The sequence below is a fragment of the Ruditapes philippinarum genome, unplaced genomic scaffold (genome assembly GCF_026571515.1).
Source record: "Ruditapes philippinarum isolate M1 unplaced genomic scaffold, ASM2657151v2 ctg2_1_1_1_1, whole genome shotgun sequence".
Lineage (NCBI taxonomy): Eukaryota > Metazoa > Mollusca > Bivalvia > Venerida > Veneridae > Ruditapes > Ruditapes philippinarum.
In genome coordinates, this window is record NW_026854799.1 from 556,457 (window position 1) to 575,533 (window position 19,077).

Consider the following 19,077-nt stretch of genomic DNA (forward strand, 5'->3'; position numbering starts at 1 on the left):
AACATTACCTATCATTGAATGCACTATTATTTTGCATATTAGTTTGTACATAGGAAAATAAAATAAATGTAATATAGTGGTGTTTACTTTAACAAGTTTTCTATAGAGAGGCTGTCTTCAACAATATGTGTAAAGAACAATTCTAACACGACCTGCATTTTTCCCTATTGAACATAGAAGAACAGAAAGTGTGTGTTATTATGAAACAGATGCACAGTTTGACGTTCTCTATTTAGACATGTGACGTAATCATTATACACGTGACGTAACCACTAAAAATCCGATGCGCTGAAAATAAGTTCGGAAACAAATTAGGCGCAATTTTGCTTAACTATCAAGTACCGCAACATTTATTTGTTATTGTTGTGTTAGAATCGAAATAATATATCCAAATCAGTGATTTTATTGCTTGATAACATCACTGTTTGTCGTTCGGATGCGCATCATTATATCACTCGGGCTACTCCAAACAGTGATGTTATTGAGCGATAAAATCACTGTTTGGGATATATTATTTCTTAATTAAATATATTTTTACCTGTAAAATTAACATTTTCTATCCTTGACTGCACTATCATTTTGGCCATAGGAAAATAAAATACATGTAATATAGTTGTCTTTAGTTTGACAAGTTTTCTATAGAGAGGTTATCGTGAAGAACAATTTACCTGTGACAGTAAACTCGACAGAGTCTCCCAACTTTCTTGTCTGATCAACCAATGGAAGTAAGAACTGAGGAGGAACATTCAAATCTTGTATGCTAGTGTCATACTCATGTTTAGGGTACCTGATATAAAAACAATAATCAATTTTATAGCAAATAGGTAAGCAATGCATTGTGAATCGGGCAACCTCGGTTTGATTCCCATTATGTTGCAGGTCACTTTTGTTGTGACTAATCATGAAAATCCTTTCTACACATATTCGCAGAGCTGTTAAATTTAATGTGGCTTACTGCAATGATTTGGAGAGTGAAAACTACCAACAAAACTACCATAACAAATTAAACAAATCACTGTTATATACATGTTCACCCCATTACCTCTATACCTCCTAGTCCATTAGCTCAAAACATATTTATTCATGTTGACTGATGATGCACGTTCTTAAATTAAAAACACTTCTGTCTGCTTAATACTAGTGTTATACATGTACAAGGCAGCATGGTTTTGATCCAGGTGACCTACAAGGTCACTGCTCCTTTAGCTAACTAATCCTAGGCCTATTCTATTGTTACTTTGCCAAGACAGGAAATTTAAAACCAAACCTTTCGTAAATTAGCATCTCAGTACCAGAATATTGTATGTAAATAAAAAATTCAAAAACTGGTACAACATTGGAACTTACTTTTTCTTTTTCAAAGCTTCTTCTGCTTCTTCACGACGTTTTCTACGATGTCGGATACCTTCTATTGTTAGGTCGGCACTTGTTTTTACTGATCCGAATGCATTGGAAGCTTTACATGTGATTCTACCAGCATCGTCAGGTTCCAGGTAGTTGATAAACAGAGATGCTACGTTGTCGGAATATTTCAGCGTGTATTTAGCAGAGTCTTCAAGATCTGTTCCATCCTTTGTCCTGTTCATTATGAAATAAAATGTTTGTTAAATAACTGTGCTTTATTTTTTTTTCTTTTCCACTAGATTCTCCACAATTTTTACCGGACAGTGTTCATTACACTTAAAGAAGCAAACGAGAAATTTACATCCGAATCCGAATGAAATGCTTTCCAGAATGCATTGTAATTTAAAATGTCATCCTAAATTAAGCAATTGTTCTCTTCTAATAAATAACATTGTTTATCAAAGATATATATATATATATATAACTTGTCATGTAATTTGTCAAATCCAGTCTTAACTATAAAATATTCTTTTACTTTCTTTCTCATTTTTAATAATCTTTGATTTTACATACTATCTTTAAAATCCAAAACTATGCACCACAATTTTGCTAAAATTATCGAATTGTCGTTATTTTCATTACACCACCAAATTCTTTTATCAACTTAAATTATTTTTTGTATTGAAATATTAGAACTGTGCTGAATTTGCTTTCATCTTTTCTGAATTATGCTTCTGTATTTTCTAGATTTTGCTACCATATTATTTCTAAGTCTTGCACAAGTATATAAATATGATAAAACAGGTATCTAGAAAAAGATTACAATCTCTACATATATCAGAACTGTATGTAACCAATACATCACATAGTTACATCTTACAGCCTTCATAGTAGGAATTATCATCTTAAAATCATATAAAAAATGATGTAAATAAAACAATTTTTTTCCAGTATTTAAGCCAGTCTACCTTATATTCTTTCTAAAGAGCCAAACTGATATCAAAAGATTATAAGTGGGATAACTTTTTACAGGAAATATTACCATGGTGATTATTATTTTTATCAAGTAATATATCACGTAAAATCATCTTGATAGTTTACTATCATCAGATATTAAAAACAAAAACAACTGATGCATAAGCATTCTATCAGATTTTTCTGCCAAAATTATAAAGTTTGACCTTATGACCTGTAGATAAATGTTTCCAAGGCCATAGAAGACAGAAAAATTGAATCAGAGCTTTAAGATATGTATGACTTATCAGTGGAAATAATGACTTAAACTCAGGCCAGCCTAAATTACCATACTTGTCCATATTACTGAGACCTCTTACCAATAGGCAATAAGGCATGTACAGTAAACAAGTTCTTATTCGGGCTGGTGTTAGTAAGATAGACAATACTAAACCGACAACAAGAAATCTAAGACTAGAAAAAAATTCTGAAAATTTAATAAGTTTTAATGACCTCTGATTGCCAATTTAATAAGTTTTAACAACTTCTGATAGCTAATTTATTAAGTTTTAACGACCTCTGATTGCCAAACTATGACTTACCAGAGAATGTTTGGCAATGGTTTGCCAGTGAACTTGCAGGACATCTCAACACGAGATCCTTCGTAACCATGGATATCCTCGAGAGGTTCACACAGAACTGGGGCATGGTCAGGCAGTTCTAAAAATAGAATTTAATCAGTGTTCTAACTCTACATGATTGAAAATACATGGAATATCTAAAGTTGAGATAAAATGGTGATAGCTTTTATATAAATTCTTAGTTACTAATGGGTAAAATATATTACAAATAAAGCAGAAAATAGCAATTTGTTTTAACATCTCCACAAAAGCTATATTAACTACCGTAAAATTCCTATTTTCAAAGAGGGGGAGGGGCATTTATTACAACACAGCTTTTTCTTAATACAAAAATCTTATTAGGGGAGGGACATTAAACTTGCTCATCAAACTCTTGTAATCCACATAAAAACCTTACCCATGACAATGTTTCTAGGTATAACACCACTGTCTCCTTCCTTTCTAAATATAGCACTGTCACGTGCCAGACGGCCAATCGGCAGAATGTCAAGGTCATCCTCCTAAATAAAAAGAAATTGGAGACTTTAGAAAAATATGTTATAAAATAAAATATGTTAGATTTAAATTCTTCACAACAGAGTTTTAAAACATAATTAAATTCATTTATGAAAAGATTTCTAGTGCAACAAATTGCCAATTTTCTATTCTCATGAAAATCTTGTGCATTTATTATATTGTTGACGGATGCAGTCAAATTACTGCATTAAATGTCCAGTGAAGGGTCAGTTAGAAATAATTGACTTAAATAAATGTTATAAAAATAAATCATGATAATTTGATGCAAGAACATTTTACCTTATGTCTGTTTCTAAGTCTGTAATCTTTGTGATGTTGTCTTGACAACGGCTTGCCTGTAAGTCGAGCACCACCCTGGAAATATAGAAATGAAATATCTTGTAAAATTACAAATTAATATACATTTATCACAGATAAAAAAAATACAAATTTAAAAAATAAAGAACAATTTAAAAAAAACTTCATCTGGGTAAGCAGAAAATCTGCATAAATTATGTAATACAAAAACTGTCTAATAAGATGACAGCAGCTTTGTTTTGTTTTTTTTACTTCATTTTCCATAATTAGTCAATATTATATACTGATTCATTAGCATTTGTAATATCCTTAAAACATAAAAAATATAACATTCAAGGTAAAGTGACATTTGACCGAGAGGAATAAAAGATTTAACAAATTACGTCAGACAACATAAAATCTGTAACATTTGTTTTTTCATAGCTCTGAACCTTACCTCTTTTTCATCTTTACTGTCCGTCCGTCTGCGAGGCTGTTTTGGGAAGTACAGAAAGAACAAATGCAAGCTTTAGGTAAACATGTACAATCTACAAGCTGTCACAACAAGCTCTGTGCAAAAATTTTAACCTTATCACCCCAATATCTATATTGAAACATTCCACATTCATTTGTTTTACTTATTGTTGATTACCAAGTAAGAAGATTCCATTCTGGAATATCTGATAAATTTGTGATAAAGGGGTGAACAGGTTGAAAAAAGGTTTAATGATAAAATGAACATGAATTTAAGTTAAAAAGTAATGTAATATATGAATTTAAGTTAAAAAGTAATGTAATATATGAATTTAAGTTAAAAAGTAATGTAATATATAAATTTAAGTTAAAAAGTAATGTAATATATGAATTTAAGTTAAAAAGTAATGTATAACATGTATGTAACAGATAAGAAAATAAGTGAAAATATCTTTTTTTTATGTCAAGATAAAATATATTCTTCCCAATTTTAAAATATCATCCTGAATATCAAATATAAATCTAATGTATAACTAAAATCAATTCAAATAAAAATATCTAACAAGTACAAAAAAAGAGAATAAAATATTAATTAGTTATTAAAAATAAAAACAGAAAGTTAAAATATCTTTGTTTGAATATGTTAAACTAAACAAACTCAAAGGAAAGGAAAAAGGTTCAAACAAATGTTGGAAATGGAATGAATGAATATGTGTGATAAAGGGAATTCATCGCAGTACAAAAGCTCTATTAATGCTTGTAAACTGAAAATATGCAAAGTCAGCAATCTTTTTGTTTCCTGCCCACCCCCCTCCCATTTAGCCCTGCTCCCAAAATATAACTGGTTATCAGAAACAGGTGAGGAGGAAAAAAATAGGAGGTCAACAATCTTGTTTTCAAGTTATCTGCCAACAGACAAAAGGTATATTTTGACAAGCCATTCTTAATTAAATCAGAAATTAACTGTATCAATATTGATAAATAGTATTATAAGTAGTTCAATATTGTTTTATGAAATTTATTATTGTATTCATTGGGAAATGCTGAAATGAATTAAGGTTGAAAATGCATGCAAAAAAAGTGATAAAAACAAAACAATAAACAAAAAACAGCTGAGACAAGAAACAAAGGTATAAAAAAGGGAAGCTGATTTACAAAAGGGAAGCTGATTTATAAAAGGGAAGCTGATTTATAAACAGTACAGAAGGGAAGCTGATTTACAAAAGGGAAGCTGATTTATAAACAGTAAAGATTGGAAGCTGATTTATGAACAGTACAGAAGGGAAGCTGATTTACAAAAGGGAAGCTGATTTATAAACAGTAAAGATGGGAAGCTGATTTATAAACAGTACAGATGGGACGTTGATTTACAAATTGGGAAGTGATTTAAACAGTAAAAGGGAATCTGATTTAAATCTACATTACATTCAACAGGATGATCATAGCTTCATCAATTGTATACGTGAAGCTGTAAAATAAAATCAACAAATCAATTAATGAAAGTTATCGAAAATTTATTTTTTCTGTACTTACAATCTTTTCTAAAAATCAGTAAAGAAAAAATACTGTCAAACCTTTACATAGAGACACCTTGTGTATAAAACCTGTCAACGAAGACATCAATATATTTCACTTGTGATTAAATTATGCATTTTGAATGAGGAACACATCAACAAACAGGTGACCTATGGCTTAAACTCTTCCATGTAAAAAGTAAAAAAAGCTGTAACTATTTTTACTTGCTAAAGACTTGACTGATTTTTCATCAACTAGGAGAAGAATAATTTTAAAATAATATCAAAATGATAAAATGATAATATTTATTTGAACGTAGAAAGTATATAAAAAATATTACTATTTATCCTTGCTGAGAAGTTTCTTGATGAAATCTTTGGCGTCCTCGGACACATTCTCCCAAACCTCGTCATCAAAATCGTAGTCGACGTTGTTGATGAAGGAGAATGTCTCATGATCATTGTCTCCAGCAAAAGGAGAATAACCACTCAACCTGAAATATAACACACATATTGTATCTATCCAATAACACACATATTGCATCTATCAAATAACACACATATTGTATCTATCCAATAACAAAAATATTGTATCTATCCTATAACACACATATTGTATCCATCCAATAACACACATATTGTATCTATCCAATAACACACATATTGTATCTATCCAATAACATACATATTGTATCTATCCAATAATACTCATATTGTATCTATCCAATAACACCCATATTGTATCTATCCAGTGAAACATCATATTATTAATAACAAACATTCTAGATTCTAAATACTAAAATTATGATATGTACAATTCTTATATTCTTTTCAATTAAACTGTGAAACCTAAAAACACAATATATTATAAAAAGTGTCCCTGATTATATATATCAACCTATTGATAAAATGTCTTACATTGTACTTCATAAAAGACTGTCAATTTTTTATTGTACAATACTTACAGCACGTAGCTGACGACACCGAGTGACCACATGTCGGCTGAGAATGATACAGGCTCGTAGTTTATGATTTCAGGGGCACAGAACTCTGCTGTTCCAAACAGAACTTTGACCGATTTTCCCTCTTCTAGACTCTGAGCAAGACCAAAGTCAATTATCTTCACATCTGTACTGTCTTTAGTGACACACATTACATTCTCAGGCTGAAATAAAAGAACAAAATCATAAAGCTAATGTGACTTGATGTATATGTATTTGTTATGAAGCAGGATATATTCTTGTACATAACATGTCCAATCTCATTAAAATCATATGCTTACTGACGCTCAACTACCCTTCGCTTCATAGCAAAGAGTAACAGAGCAATGATGATCTGATTTTAATGAGATTTATAACATGTCTTGAATTGGATCACTACAAATACCACATGACTGCAACATAGGTCCATGTTTTAGATTGAGTGTAGACAACATAGTTTAACTACATATATTAACTTTACATTATTAGTGTTAGATTATAGATAAATTATGAGCAAGATTAAACAATATGTTCTTTGTATTGTTACTTTAATTAACTCAATTTAAGGTTGATAATCACCTATCCCAAGAGATTAAAAATGTTTAAAATAAACTCACAAGCTTTCATTAAATTAAAATAAATGCTTAGACTAAGTAATATATTCTACCTTCAAGTCAAGATGTACAATATTTTGCTGATGCATATGACGTACACCCTGGCAGATTTGTCTCATGTATGTGATACAATCTTGTTCTGTGAAGTCATATTCTTGTTGTACCAGACGGTCAAACAGTTCTCCACCACTCAACCTGTGAATATATACAATGTATATTATAAAAGTACAAGGTTTTCCTCCATCAGTAAAGCTGGGAAGTTGCCATTGATCATTACAGTATGGGTGTGACCTTAATGGTCACCAAACCAAACAAATATAGCCTACATTATAAAAGTTATCCACCATCAGATTTGAAAATAAGAAAAGAATTTACATTATTGTATTATAAAGAAATGTGACAATATTGACAAGATTGTTGTGTTAAGAAAATTGTGACAAAATTATAATGAGATCACTTACAATTCTAGGATCATGACCATTTCTCCAGCTTGATCAAATGCCTCGTGAAGTTGCATCAGTTTAGAATGATGTAGACTGTTCATAATGTCTATCTCATGTCTAACATTCTCCTTCTCCTGTGGCTTACAGTGGATAAACTTTGCCGCCCAGTTCTTGTTTGTGGCACGCTCTATAGCACGGTGCACAACACCAAATGCTCCACGACCAAGTTCTTCACAGATAATGTATTTGCCAAGAACGTCTCCACGGATCTTACCAATGTCAACTTTGCTGCCACGGAAAGTAGAATCATCTAAAAAAAGAAAAGTATAAAATCATTGATAATTATTATTTTATAAATATCACAAACACTTTGTATTCTATGCTTGAACATTATAAGATCAATTTTGTTCCAAAATAATTTCGAAAGATATAAACAACATTCTAACATGCCTGGTGAATTTGTCTCTAAAATGTATAAACAAAATCTTTAAAGGCAACAATAAAACTGCATTTTTTAGTAATTTTTTTTGTATACTTACCAATATTATTTTTTTTAAATAAAGCAAGTTTTATAAAGTATTTTAAATAAATAGGTCTTACATAATTCATCATAATCAATGTCAGGGGTCTGCTCTCTGGTCACAGCGATATCTGATTCCGGTCCTGCGTCACTGATGCCGACCAGATTTTCCGCAATAACGCGGAACTTGTACTCCTTGTGCTCTTCCAGACAGCTGACAGTTGTAGACGTTGTGTTTGATGTTGTGGCACGACGCCAGATGTTTGTTGTCATGTCACATTTCTCAATGATATATCCGGTAATATCGGAACCACCGTTGTCAGCTGGTTCTCTCCAAGTGAGATCAACCGAATGTTTAGTTGTCATCTCAATTTTGGTTGGTCCTTGAGGTGGTTTAGGACGATCTATAAAACGTATGCAAACATAATTACATGGATATCTTTGAAAGAAACATAAAGACTTCATGCAATCGATTTTTGTTGAAATAAAAATCATATTGTATTAAAATTCAATAAAAATCATATTGCATTAAAACAACCTAAAGAAACTTTAAATATAAAATATGTTGTGAGACGTTACACATTATATAAACAAGTGAGATATTACAAATTATATATAGAAACAAAAGAGGCGTTACACATTATATATAAATAAACGGGACATTATATATAGAAACAATCAAACTCACCTATGACAGCTACAGAAAATTCAACGGAGTCTTTGCCAAGTTTATTCTCGATGGTGAGTCTGTAAAGACCACTATCAGTTCTCTCAGCATCATTTATTGTTATAATACTGTGACGATTGGTGCTCTTTATTTCTGTTCTCTTTGTTGATTTAATTGTCTTCTCCTCACGTGTCCAAGAAGCTTTTGGTGCGGGTCTGCCAGTAAACATAAGACGGGCATGGATTGTGTCTCCACATCCAAACTTAAGGCCCTCAGAGTATCGTAAAGGTACATCTTGGAATTTTGGCGGAGCTGAAATATTAATTCAGTAAATATAAACTGTTTAAATCATGATTATACGAACATTGTTATACTTTTAAATTTGATATCAAATAAAGAGTCTTCAGTTGTCTATAAATATTATTTTTGACACAAAGTCAGTTGAAAACATACATCATAAATTAAAAGTTAGTAACGATTTTTTTTCAAAAGAAGTATAGAAAACTTAAATTAATATCAATTTCTCTTGTTGAATACAGGCATGATATAAATTTAATTTTGTCAGTCAGTTGCTGAAACTGCAAAAATAACATAATGTAAAGTAATTTGAAAATGTAAGGACGCCATTTCATGTTTTATGCCATCATGGCTATTTTCTTTGTTCTACATTCTTTGTATGTGTGATTGAATCACAAAGTATCAACAATTTTAAGCTAAAATATATGAATGCAAATGCAGAACAACAATTACCATCAACATCTAAAGTAGCTCTTGATGTCACTGAACCGAACTTGTTTTTGGCGTAACATTCAATACCACCAATATCTGTCTCCTCGGTCATTTTAACAATGAGCGTGTAAGTTGTGCCTTCTGATTTTACTTGATACTTTTGGCCACTGAAGATCTCACGGTAATTCTTGTACCATGTGACCTCGGGACGAGGCATGCCAGTGATCTCGCATGTAAACACAGCGTCAGTGCCCTCACAAACAGTGAGGTCATTAATGTCCTTGACAAATTTAGGTGGGGCAGTAGCTGGAAATGTAAATAAAAACATTGAAAATCAACATGCAAAATTGATAAAATTTTGAATATTGTGATATGAAATATATAACATTTTATTATATCATCTCTGACAGTTTTCTACTTTATCTCTTTATTTTTGAATGATAATCTAGATTCTTATCCTATTGTAGAGTATAAATTGTGTGCTAAGTATGAAAGTCAAGAGCAAATTGGTATTTCTGTTATTATGTAACCAGAAGTTTCTAACACACAATACAGCAAATGACAAAAGTTTAACGAGAGATATTTGAAAAAAAAGAAAGAAAAGAAACATGATTAAAACAGAGGATGGGGTCCATAATCTAATTGCCTGAAAAGGCAGTTGGACCCTTATTAAACTTAAGACACACACATACCTATTCTATCACTGCAGTAGACTGGTTCAGAAGCTGGCGACGGTTCTCCGGCACCTTCTCGGTTCTCGGCACGAATACGGAACGTATACGGTATGTCTTCCATTAGGTCATTTAGTTTCAGCTTTGTGTCCTTGACTGGAGTCTTGTTTACTGGCATCCAGCGTGTGCCAGAAAGGTCAGCACGTTCAACCTGGTACCCAGTGATTGGTGAACCTCCATCAGTTGCTGGGGGTTCCCATGACAACTCACAGAATCTGGGTCCTACTTCCAAAATTTCAGGGGCTCTTGTAGGTGCTCCTGGTTTTTCTATATCAAGAATTACATATATATTTGATTATGTTTATAAAGTGTTTTCATTTTAAAATCATTCAAAATTGAATAAAATTCTAATTTGCTCATTATAACTGTAAAGAAACAAAAAACTTATAGATAAAAATGAGAAAATCTTAAACAAGTAATAACCAGAAGTAAACATTATCATTAAACATTGAATATAATCAAATGTTTTTACAAAATACAATTATTATATAATTCAAAATCACTCATAATAAATAGTACATCTAGTATATAAAGGCCTTAGTTATTTAATGTTGTTTTTTATATCCTTTAACAGGAAAATAGAAAATTAGAATATTATTTATGGAGGGGGTATGGTGAAAGTGTTAGTAAATATAATAATACATCTGAAATTATAGGTACCATATCTCGTAATTAATCAATGATTTTACCATGCAAAATATATCACTGATAAAATACATGTAAACAATAAATTTTGTCTGAAAATAAAAGAAAACAATACAATGGTATACTAAAAACATGCATTATACACTGAAATAGAAACCAGAATAAATATATATTCATGCATACAGTAATATAATCAATTTCAATATGAGAAACAAAAGAAATGGTTTGATTCAATGTTGTTTTTTTCTAACAATGGAATAAAATGTCAAAGAATTAAAAATAAGTGCCTCAGATCCATTAATTACTAAAATGTTCAGAGTGAAGCTAAAATGACATGCAATGTCAATGTAATCTACATAATATTCATGCTAGTATATAAAATGATAATGTAATAAAAATGAAGAATATTTTTTGGAAATTTTCAGAAAAAGCTAATAAGTTCAGTATCAAATCATGCATACAATCAGGGAGTCTGACAATGGCAAAATGATCTCAAGGTTTCACCAACTTTTATTTATATACCTTTTCTGCCTTTGAGTTCTACTACTACTGGAAGCTCTGTAGGTTCACTGATTCCAGCAGGATTTTCCGCAGATACACGCAGATGGAAAGCGCCACCTGCTGTAAGTCCAGTCACATGATGGGTGCGAACTTTACCAGGTACGCGTGCTATACGTGACCATTCATCAGTATGTTCTTTTCTCTTCTCTAGAATATATCCGGTTATGGTATCATCACCGTATGGGGGCTCCCAATTTAGTGTCAAAGAGTTTTTACCAACATCAGATGTTCGGAGGGCATTTGGAGGCTGAGGTACTTCTACAGAAAAATGAAAATAAATAATTTTTTTTAATACTTTTGATCGTTTATTTATTTTTCATTTTAAGAGAAAAATTGATTATCTTGATACATAAATGTCATTTACTTATATATGAAAAAAATTTAAATACAAAAACAAATGAAAATATGAAACAGAATCTTGAACTGATTTTATTTGACAATTTAAAGTGTTACCGTATTTCCTCTTTGGTACAACTGGTTCCACGGTCTCTAGACCAGGACTTATTCCCACTTTATTCTCAGCCATCACCTTAAAGTGATAATCAGTATCCTCTCTCAAGCCGGAAACCGTTATCTTGCTTCGGTCAGCATCTGTTTTGCCGATGTGAATGTAAGATCTGCGAGTGCCCTCACGTTTCTCAACAAGGTAATTTTTTATTGGAGTGCCACCATCTGAAGTGGGTGGTTCCCACTGAATGGTTGCTGAGTCACGGGTTACTTGCAGTACTTTGATTGGTCCAACAGGAGCACTTGGTGGATCTATTGAAATATTTTCTTTTATTAATTTTTTGTTTGCATAGTGAATAAAACAGATACAAAGGATTAAAGAAGAGGAACAATGGCTGAATCTTTGTATTTTACTTATTTACCTATTCTAATTAATATAAAAACACTCTTTTTTTAAAAAAAAATGGTAGACTAGATAAAATATATGCATTTTCTTTCTTTTTCCTTAACTTGTGTTCGAAATTCTACTACACATTTTCAAACAAGTTATTTTTTGTATAAAACCTGACATATTCCGGTTACATATGAATACATACAGTTGAACTGGAAAACATCCAAATAAATCATAATAAATAATATTTATCTGATAGAGAATACTCACTGTATGGACTGACTGGTTTCACTGGTTTGGATGTCTCCAGAGGGGAGCTAACTCCCATCTTATTCTCAGCAATTACTCTGAAATAATAGTCTGTATTTTCTACAAGATTATCCAAATCAGCAGATAAATCTGAGGGTCCAACACGTGCAACACGTAGCCATTTGGGGCGCCTAGCCTCTGACTTTTCAACAAGATAGCCAGTAATACGTGAACCTCCGTCATATTCTGGTGGTTGCCATGACAATCTGACATGGTCAGCAGTGATGTCACTAACTTCTAATGGTCCTGTAGGTTTACCTGGTTTATCTGCAAAATTCGAAAAAAAGTTCATTAAGTGCAATCAACAATATCAATGGTACCATTTATTAAGCTACAAATACTGATTTTGATTCAGACAAATTATGCATAGAAATTGAATAAATATCTATGGCAGTTCATACCCTTTTATTAAACTCTTTAAGTTTGTTTTTGTTTTTTTGTTTTGTTTTTTCATGTTCTATATTTTCCTTGCAATGTACAGGAAATAGCATTTGAGTACAGAAAAATGCTGACTTAGAAATAATAGCTTACCAGCTGGTCTGCTTGGAACGACTGGTTCCTGCAATTCACATGGTTCTCCGAGACCTATGCTATTTTTAGCAGTGACCCGGAAGTAGTATTTTTTGTCTGGTACCAGGTCTCTTATTTGATAGTTTAACTGGAAATTGTCAACTTGTTTGACCTTGGTCCAGTCATCTTTAAATTCTTCACGTTTTTCTATAAGATAGTTTGTTATTTGGGCTCCTCCGTCAAACTTTGGTCTCTTCCAGCGAATGGAGGCTGAGTCTTTCTCAAGACTGGTTACCTCAAGAAGTTCAGGGGCATTCGGTGCAGCTGAAAATAACAAAATCAAGATAACTGAAACGTGCTTCATAAACAAAGTGCCTAACTTAAAAAGTTTTTGAAAAACTTAATAAACATGTACATACCTAATTAAGAATAACTACATTTAACTTAATGTTAAGACTTCTATGATTTTTATAAAAAATAAAAGAAAAATGATTTTTTATGAAAATTCTATTATCAAAGTCAATTTTTCATAAAAAGATAAATGAAATTAAAAAAAAAAATTACTTACAGACTTCTTGTTCTGGTACGACTGGATTTTCAAGGACGGCTGGTCCTCCAAGTCCTTCAGAGTTCTCAGCCATGACACGGAACAAGTAAGGTCTTCCTTCCAGGAGGTTAGGAATAGTGTATGACGTCTGCTTTTTGTCAACACCATCAACTCTGCTCCACTGCTGGCGACTCATGTCACGCTTCTCAATTGTGTATCCAGTGATTGGTGCGCCACCTGTTGAGGTAGGGGCAGACCATTGAATACTGATAGAATCGTTGGTGAAGTCCTTCACCTTCAGTTTCTCTGGAGCAGATGGCACATCTGAAATGAAAATATAAAACACATATTATTTCATATAGCCTCTTAAATGTAAAAATATGAAAAAATATAACCTTGACAATAACTGTAATATCTTCAGAAATTACAAAAAAGTTACTATGTTACATAATCATAATCCATGCAGAAAGAAAACTGTGTTAAGCTTCATTTAAAATAATCAATTAAATAAACAAAACAAAAAATCCAAAAAAACTCCTCTAGATAAATTTTTTCTCAATCAATTGGAAAGTGTAAGCATAAGAGCTTTAGAATACACACCTATGCCACTGGTGAGTTTAACAGCTTCAGACAGTTCAATTGGTTCACTTGTTCCAATTTTATTTTGTGCATAAACTCTGAAGTTATAACGATGGTTTTTGGCAAGATTTCCTATAGTATGAGAGGTGGCATCTGCAGGCAGACGTGCACTGTGTACCCAACCACCTTGATCAAGGTCAATTCTGTCAATCATGTAACCAGTGATTGGTGAGCCTCCGTCATATTTTGGTGGTTTCCATGACAATGTCAGCGAGTCCTTAGTTTGGTCGCTAGATACCAGAGGTCCTGTTGGGCAGCCTGGAGCTTCTGCAAAATATGTTTCAAAATATATGTGAGATAAATCAGTATAAATCATGCAGGAAATTCATTATGAATCGTAAAATGACATCTTCAAAATTTGTTATCTTTCCTATAGAATAGTTTGGATTATAATATTTCATGTAAATAATAAATTTTACCTGGCAAGGCTACTGGTATTGTAAATGCAGTTAGAAGATCATTTAAATTCATTATAAAAACACAAAAAATCGTTCCATAATGCACAAAGCAAAACTTTTTATGAACTGGTCTTTGAATGCTTATGTTGTCTTGCATCTTGTTTTTGCAGTTTTCTTTTAAGTCAAACCAACACTGTTTTAAGTCACTGTAAAGACTTTTCAGGTTTTGTTGAAACAGGAGGACTAACAGTGCCCCCTCAGAGCATTATTTCTGACTGCAGTATTGCCCAGAGTAGAAACATCAACCTTTTAGAAAAGGAAGATGAAATTTCTACATACCAAGATCTCTGTATGGTTTTACAGGAGAATCCGTCTCTACAGGTTTGCTACGACCAACGCTATTTTCCGCCATTATTCTAAATTCGTACTCTTCGCCCTCAACAAGATCTTTCACGACATATTCGTTGTTTTTAGCTGGAAGATCTGTTAATGGTTTCCAGTCTCGAGATCCAATGTCACGTGACTCAAGTATGTAGCGAGTGATTGGTGAACCACCATCATCTAGTGGTGGTTGCCATGACAATTTTACAGAATCCTGGCCAAGGTCGCTTGTACGAAGTTTTCCACTGATGGTATCTGGTTTTGCTACAGAGAAAATAATGTATTAATTAAAATGATATATTTATGGTTGAAAACTTATTATTCTGACTTATTAATGGACATACTTTTCATCCTAACTTACTTATATAAACTAACTTTGTTCATAGAACATGTAACAAAGCCATGCCCTATATCAGTGTATATTAGGTAATAAGTAATTTCAATAAGACAGTATCTAAAACATTATTTCATTTATACTAAATTGACTTTAAAACATCTAACTAATACTTACATGCAGATTTTCTGCACAGAATCTTGTCTTTAGTTTCAAGAGCCGGGCTTCTGCCTTCCTCATTCTCAGCAAACACACGGAAGTCATATTCTACACCTTCGATAAGACGAGACACATCAACAGATGTCTGCTTCGGTCTGACTGTTTCTACCTCAGTCCAGGTGTAACGTTTAGAGTCACGACGTTCAATAATGTAATGTTTGAGTGGTTTTCCGCCGTCACTTTCAGGGGCCTTCCAGGAGAGTTTGCAAGAGTTGGCTGTTAGATCTGACACTGCAAGTGGGCCTTTAGGAGCTGAGGGCGGGCCTAAAAAGAAAATATAAATTATTAGAATGTGCCTAAAAAGGAAGTATAAATTATTAGAATGTAACTACATTTTTTACAACTTTTAATATTTACAGCTCACAAATGTATACAGTTCTAGGTTTACAATAAATTATGTTTTTTTATTAAACATAAAACTTTAATAATTAGTCAAATATAGATATAAGCAAAGAGAGACATTTTTTCCTGAAAATTGGGAAACAGATTAAAAGGGGAGCAAATTTACTTTTGATATGTGATTCACGCTATCAATTCTTTAAGGCAATAAAAACCTTGAAAAATCTACAAAATGACATTCTATAGATTAGTAAGAAATCTATTTCCTTTTAATTTGTGAAACAAAACCACAAAATTTTTACATAATCTATAATGCTTACCAAACAGGTTCTTTGGTGTGAATTTCTCACTTTCCAGTGGTTCTGACTGTCCTATCTTATTTTCAGCTTTTACTCGTACTATGTATTCAGCACCCTCGGTCAAACGTGTAAATTTGTGAGACGTTGCTGGGGCCTTCTTCTTTTCTACATATGTCCATGTTGTTTTCCAGGCTTCACGTTGTTCAACCAGGTAATGGGTGATTGGTGAACCTCCGTCTTCGCTGCTTTCCTTCCAGGTCAAGGTTGCGCTATTTTTAGTCAATTCCTTGATTTCCATTGGTCCTTCTGGGGCAGAAGGTGGAGCTATGATACAAAGAGAATCTGTTATAACAATGGTGATTTTTTTTTACTATAAAATTATTATATTTATAAAATATGTTTCTAGATTATTTGAATCATCATACCCTAACATAAAATAAAAACAAAAAAAATAGATATAAAATTGCGGCCTACTTTTTTAACAAGCCAAGCGGAAATAAAAATTAAAAAAAAGTTTTAATTCAAATTTTTGAATAAGTTTTAATACCTACATAATATTGTATTCACCACATACCCTGAAAATACAAAAAAAAAAACCAAAAAACTCACACCCAAACATTTTGCTTTGGCCTGCCTTCAATACTATAAACAAAAGTACCTAAGGCGTAATAAAAACTAAAAAAATAAATTATGCATAAATAAACATTTGTTATGAATGAATTTGTTATAATACATACTGAGAGGTTTCTGAAGAACAGTTGGTCGATCAGTTTCAGCCATTTCTCCAAGACCCATTTCATTCTCGGCCATTACAGCAAATGTGTATTTCTCATCAGGTGAGAGTCCCGTGATTGTAGCGTTTGTTTTAAATGAATCAACAGTTCCAGCATCGGTCCATACACTGCCTGGTTTGTCAGATTTCTTGTAAATCTTGTACTGTTTTATACGAGCACCTCCGTCGGACTTTGGTGCACGCCAAGTTACACTGACATCCTTGTCTGTGACACGATCAACTGTCAATTTCTGGGGGCTACTTGGTGGTTCTGAAATTTTATTTTATACCATATGTTATATCATGCACAGTAAATGTAATTTCAAAATCTTAATGCATGTGTATTTATAAATATTCAATCTATTTTTCAAAAAACAACAACATGGAACTATTGAGCATGAAGTAAATTCATCTGTTTAAAAAACTGAAATGAATTTTCTGAAATTAATCTTAAATCTATAATAAAATAAAATATCTATTTATCATAGTGACAAGTCATAATCTTTTCTGTATTTAAAGCCATCATGAAACTGAAGTAAAATCATTTTGAACAACATACCAATCTTTTTCTTTGGAACAACCAGTTCTTGCGCCTCAAGAGGTGCACTTTCTCCCTCATCATTAACAGCTTTCACTCTGAAGTAATACTCATTTCCGATCATTATGTTCTTTGGGCTAAATTTAGTAACGTTGGGTTCCACTGTACCACACTGGCTCCACATGCTTCGGCGAGATTCACGAATTTCAATCACATATTTGGTGATTGGTTTGCCGCCATCTTTTTCAGAGGGTTTCCATTTGAGTAGGCAGCTATTTTCAGTAACATCTGAAATCTCTAGCGGTCCAACTGGAGCAGATGGTACATCTACAAAAACATATCATTACCATAAGAGACACAATCTTGCGGATATAATTTACATCAACTGTATATTACATAAATTGTGTACACTGTTTTACTGCTGTAAAATTAATCTTTGAATAAACTTTTGTGAGGCAGTAAATCTCTGGAGAGAAATTAAACTTTTTCATAATTTTTTTTTTCCTTTTTCAAATTCTCATGTATTTTTTACTCAGCTAAAAATCTCTTTGATTCAATAAATTTTTATTTACAATTCCTGGACCCATATTTATGTTAACTTATTCCTGCGGATTTGGTTAAATATTCAAAAATTTCTAACTTTTATCTTTCAGAAATTGTTTTATTATATATTAAGATGAAAATAGGAACTGACCATATGGACTCTTGATTGTGATTGGTTTAGTCATTTCAAGTGGTTCACCAGCGCCAAGTTTGTTTACAGCCGCCACTCTGAAGTACATCTCAGAACCAGTCTGAAGACGTTTCAAGATGGTCGACGTATTAGCGTCTGCTGTCTTCTCGTGGTGAGTCCAACGTGTGTATGACTTGTCTCGTTTTTCAATGATATAACCAGTGATTGGGTGTCCACCATCATGTTCTGGTTGTTGCCATGACAACTCTACAGAATCTTTGGTTAATGGCTTAGTCTCAATAGGCTCACATGGTCGGCCTGGTTTACCTTTTTAACAAAAAGAATCAAAATTAAAACTTTTATTGTAATATCCAAAAGGACATGAAATTCAAGAAAAGGAAAATCGCATTAAAAGAAGATGACAAACAAGAACCAGTCTAAAACTTAAATTTCTTATTTCAAAATAGTTCTGTCCCTATCAGAAGAAAACTTAATGAACATTTTAACTCTTATAAAAATGTCCACCTTCAAATGTACCGAATTGAGGATTGCTAGCTGCATGGGTTCAAACCATAAGGGTGAAGCATTAGTTTCCGTGAGCAAGAAACTTCACACTCATTGCTTAGTACTGGGTTGGTTCCAGGAACAGATTCAATAGTGTTTCAATAAGCT

General features: G+C 32.3%; 2 protein-coding genes across 2 annotated transcripts in view; both read right to left on the reverse strand.

Annotated features, from left to right (window-relative positions):
* The window catches only part of LOC132741090 (myosin light chain kinase, smooth muscle-like), a 108,462-nt gene extending 104,255 nt beyond the window's left edge, over positions 1-4,207 (reverse strand). The window contains exons 1-6 of the mRNA XM_060729176.1: positions 4,189-4,207; positions 3,735-3,809; positions 3,337-3,439; positions 2,901-3,018; positions 1,348-1,578; positions 669-787 (exon numbers count right to left, since the gene is read on the reverse strand). Coding sequence (XP_060585159.1) covers positions 669-787; positions 1,348-1,578; positions 2,901-3,018; positions 3,337-3,340 — 472 coding nt within the window. The 5' untranslated portion in view covers positions 3,341-3,439; positions 3,735-3,809; positions 4,189-4,207. The remainder of the gene's footprint in view (positions 1-668; positions 788-1,347; positions 1,579-2,900; positions 3,019-3,336; positions 3,440-3,734; positions 3,810-4,188) is intronic.
* A 1,850-nt stretch (positions 4,208-6,057) lies between these two features.
* Positions 6,058-19,077, reverse strand: part of LOC132741091 (titin-like) — a 284,076-nt gene continuing 271,056 nt past the window's right edge. Inside the window, exons 187-206 of the mRNA XM_060729177.1 lie at positions 18,427-18,732; positions 17,754-18,059; positions 17,160-17,465; positions 16,444-16,746; positions 15,743-16,048; positions 15,190-15,495; positions 14,414-14,719; positions 13,835-14,137; positions 13,288-13,590; positions 12,718-13,023; positions 12,063-12,368; positions 11,571-11,867; positions 10,365-10,670; positions 9,694-9,978; positions 8,965-9,255; positions 8,357-8,680; positions 7,775-8,066; positions 7,367-7,508; positions 6,685-6,884; positions 6,058-6,213 (exon numbers count right to left, since the gene is read on the reverse strand). Of these exons, the coding sequence (XP_060585160.1) occupies positions 6,060-6,213; positions 6,685-6,884; positions 7,367-7,508; positions 7,775-8,066; positions 8,357-8,680; positions 8,965-9,255; positions 9,694-9,978; positions 10,365-10,670; positions 11,571-11,867; positions 12,063-12,368; positions 12,718-13,023; positions 13,288-13,590; positions 13,835-14,137; positions 14,414-14,719; positions 15,190-15,495; positions 15,743-16,048; positions 16,444-16,746; positions 17,160-17,465; positions 17,754-18,059; positions 18,427-18,732 (5,648 nt within the window). The 3' untranslated portion in view covers positions 6,058-6,059. The remainder of the gene's footprint in view (positions 6,214-6,684; positions 6,885-7,366; positions 7,509-7,774; positions 8,067-8,356; positions 8,681-8,964; positions 9,256-9,693; positions 9,979-10,364; positions 10,671-11,570; positions 11,868-12,062; positions 12,369-12,717; positions 13,024-13,287; positions 13,591-13,834; positions 14,138-14,413; positions 14,720-15,189; positions 15,496-15,742; positions 16,049-16,443; positions 16,747-17,159; positions 17,466-17,753; positions 18,060-18,426; positions 18,733-19,077) is intronic.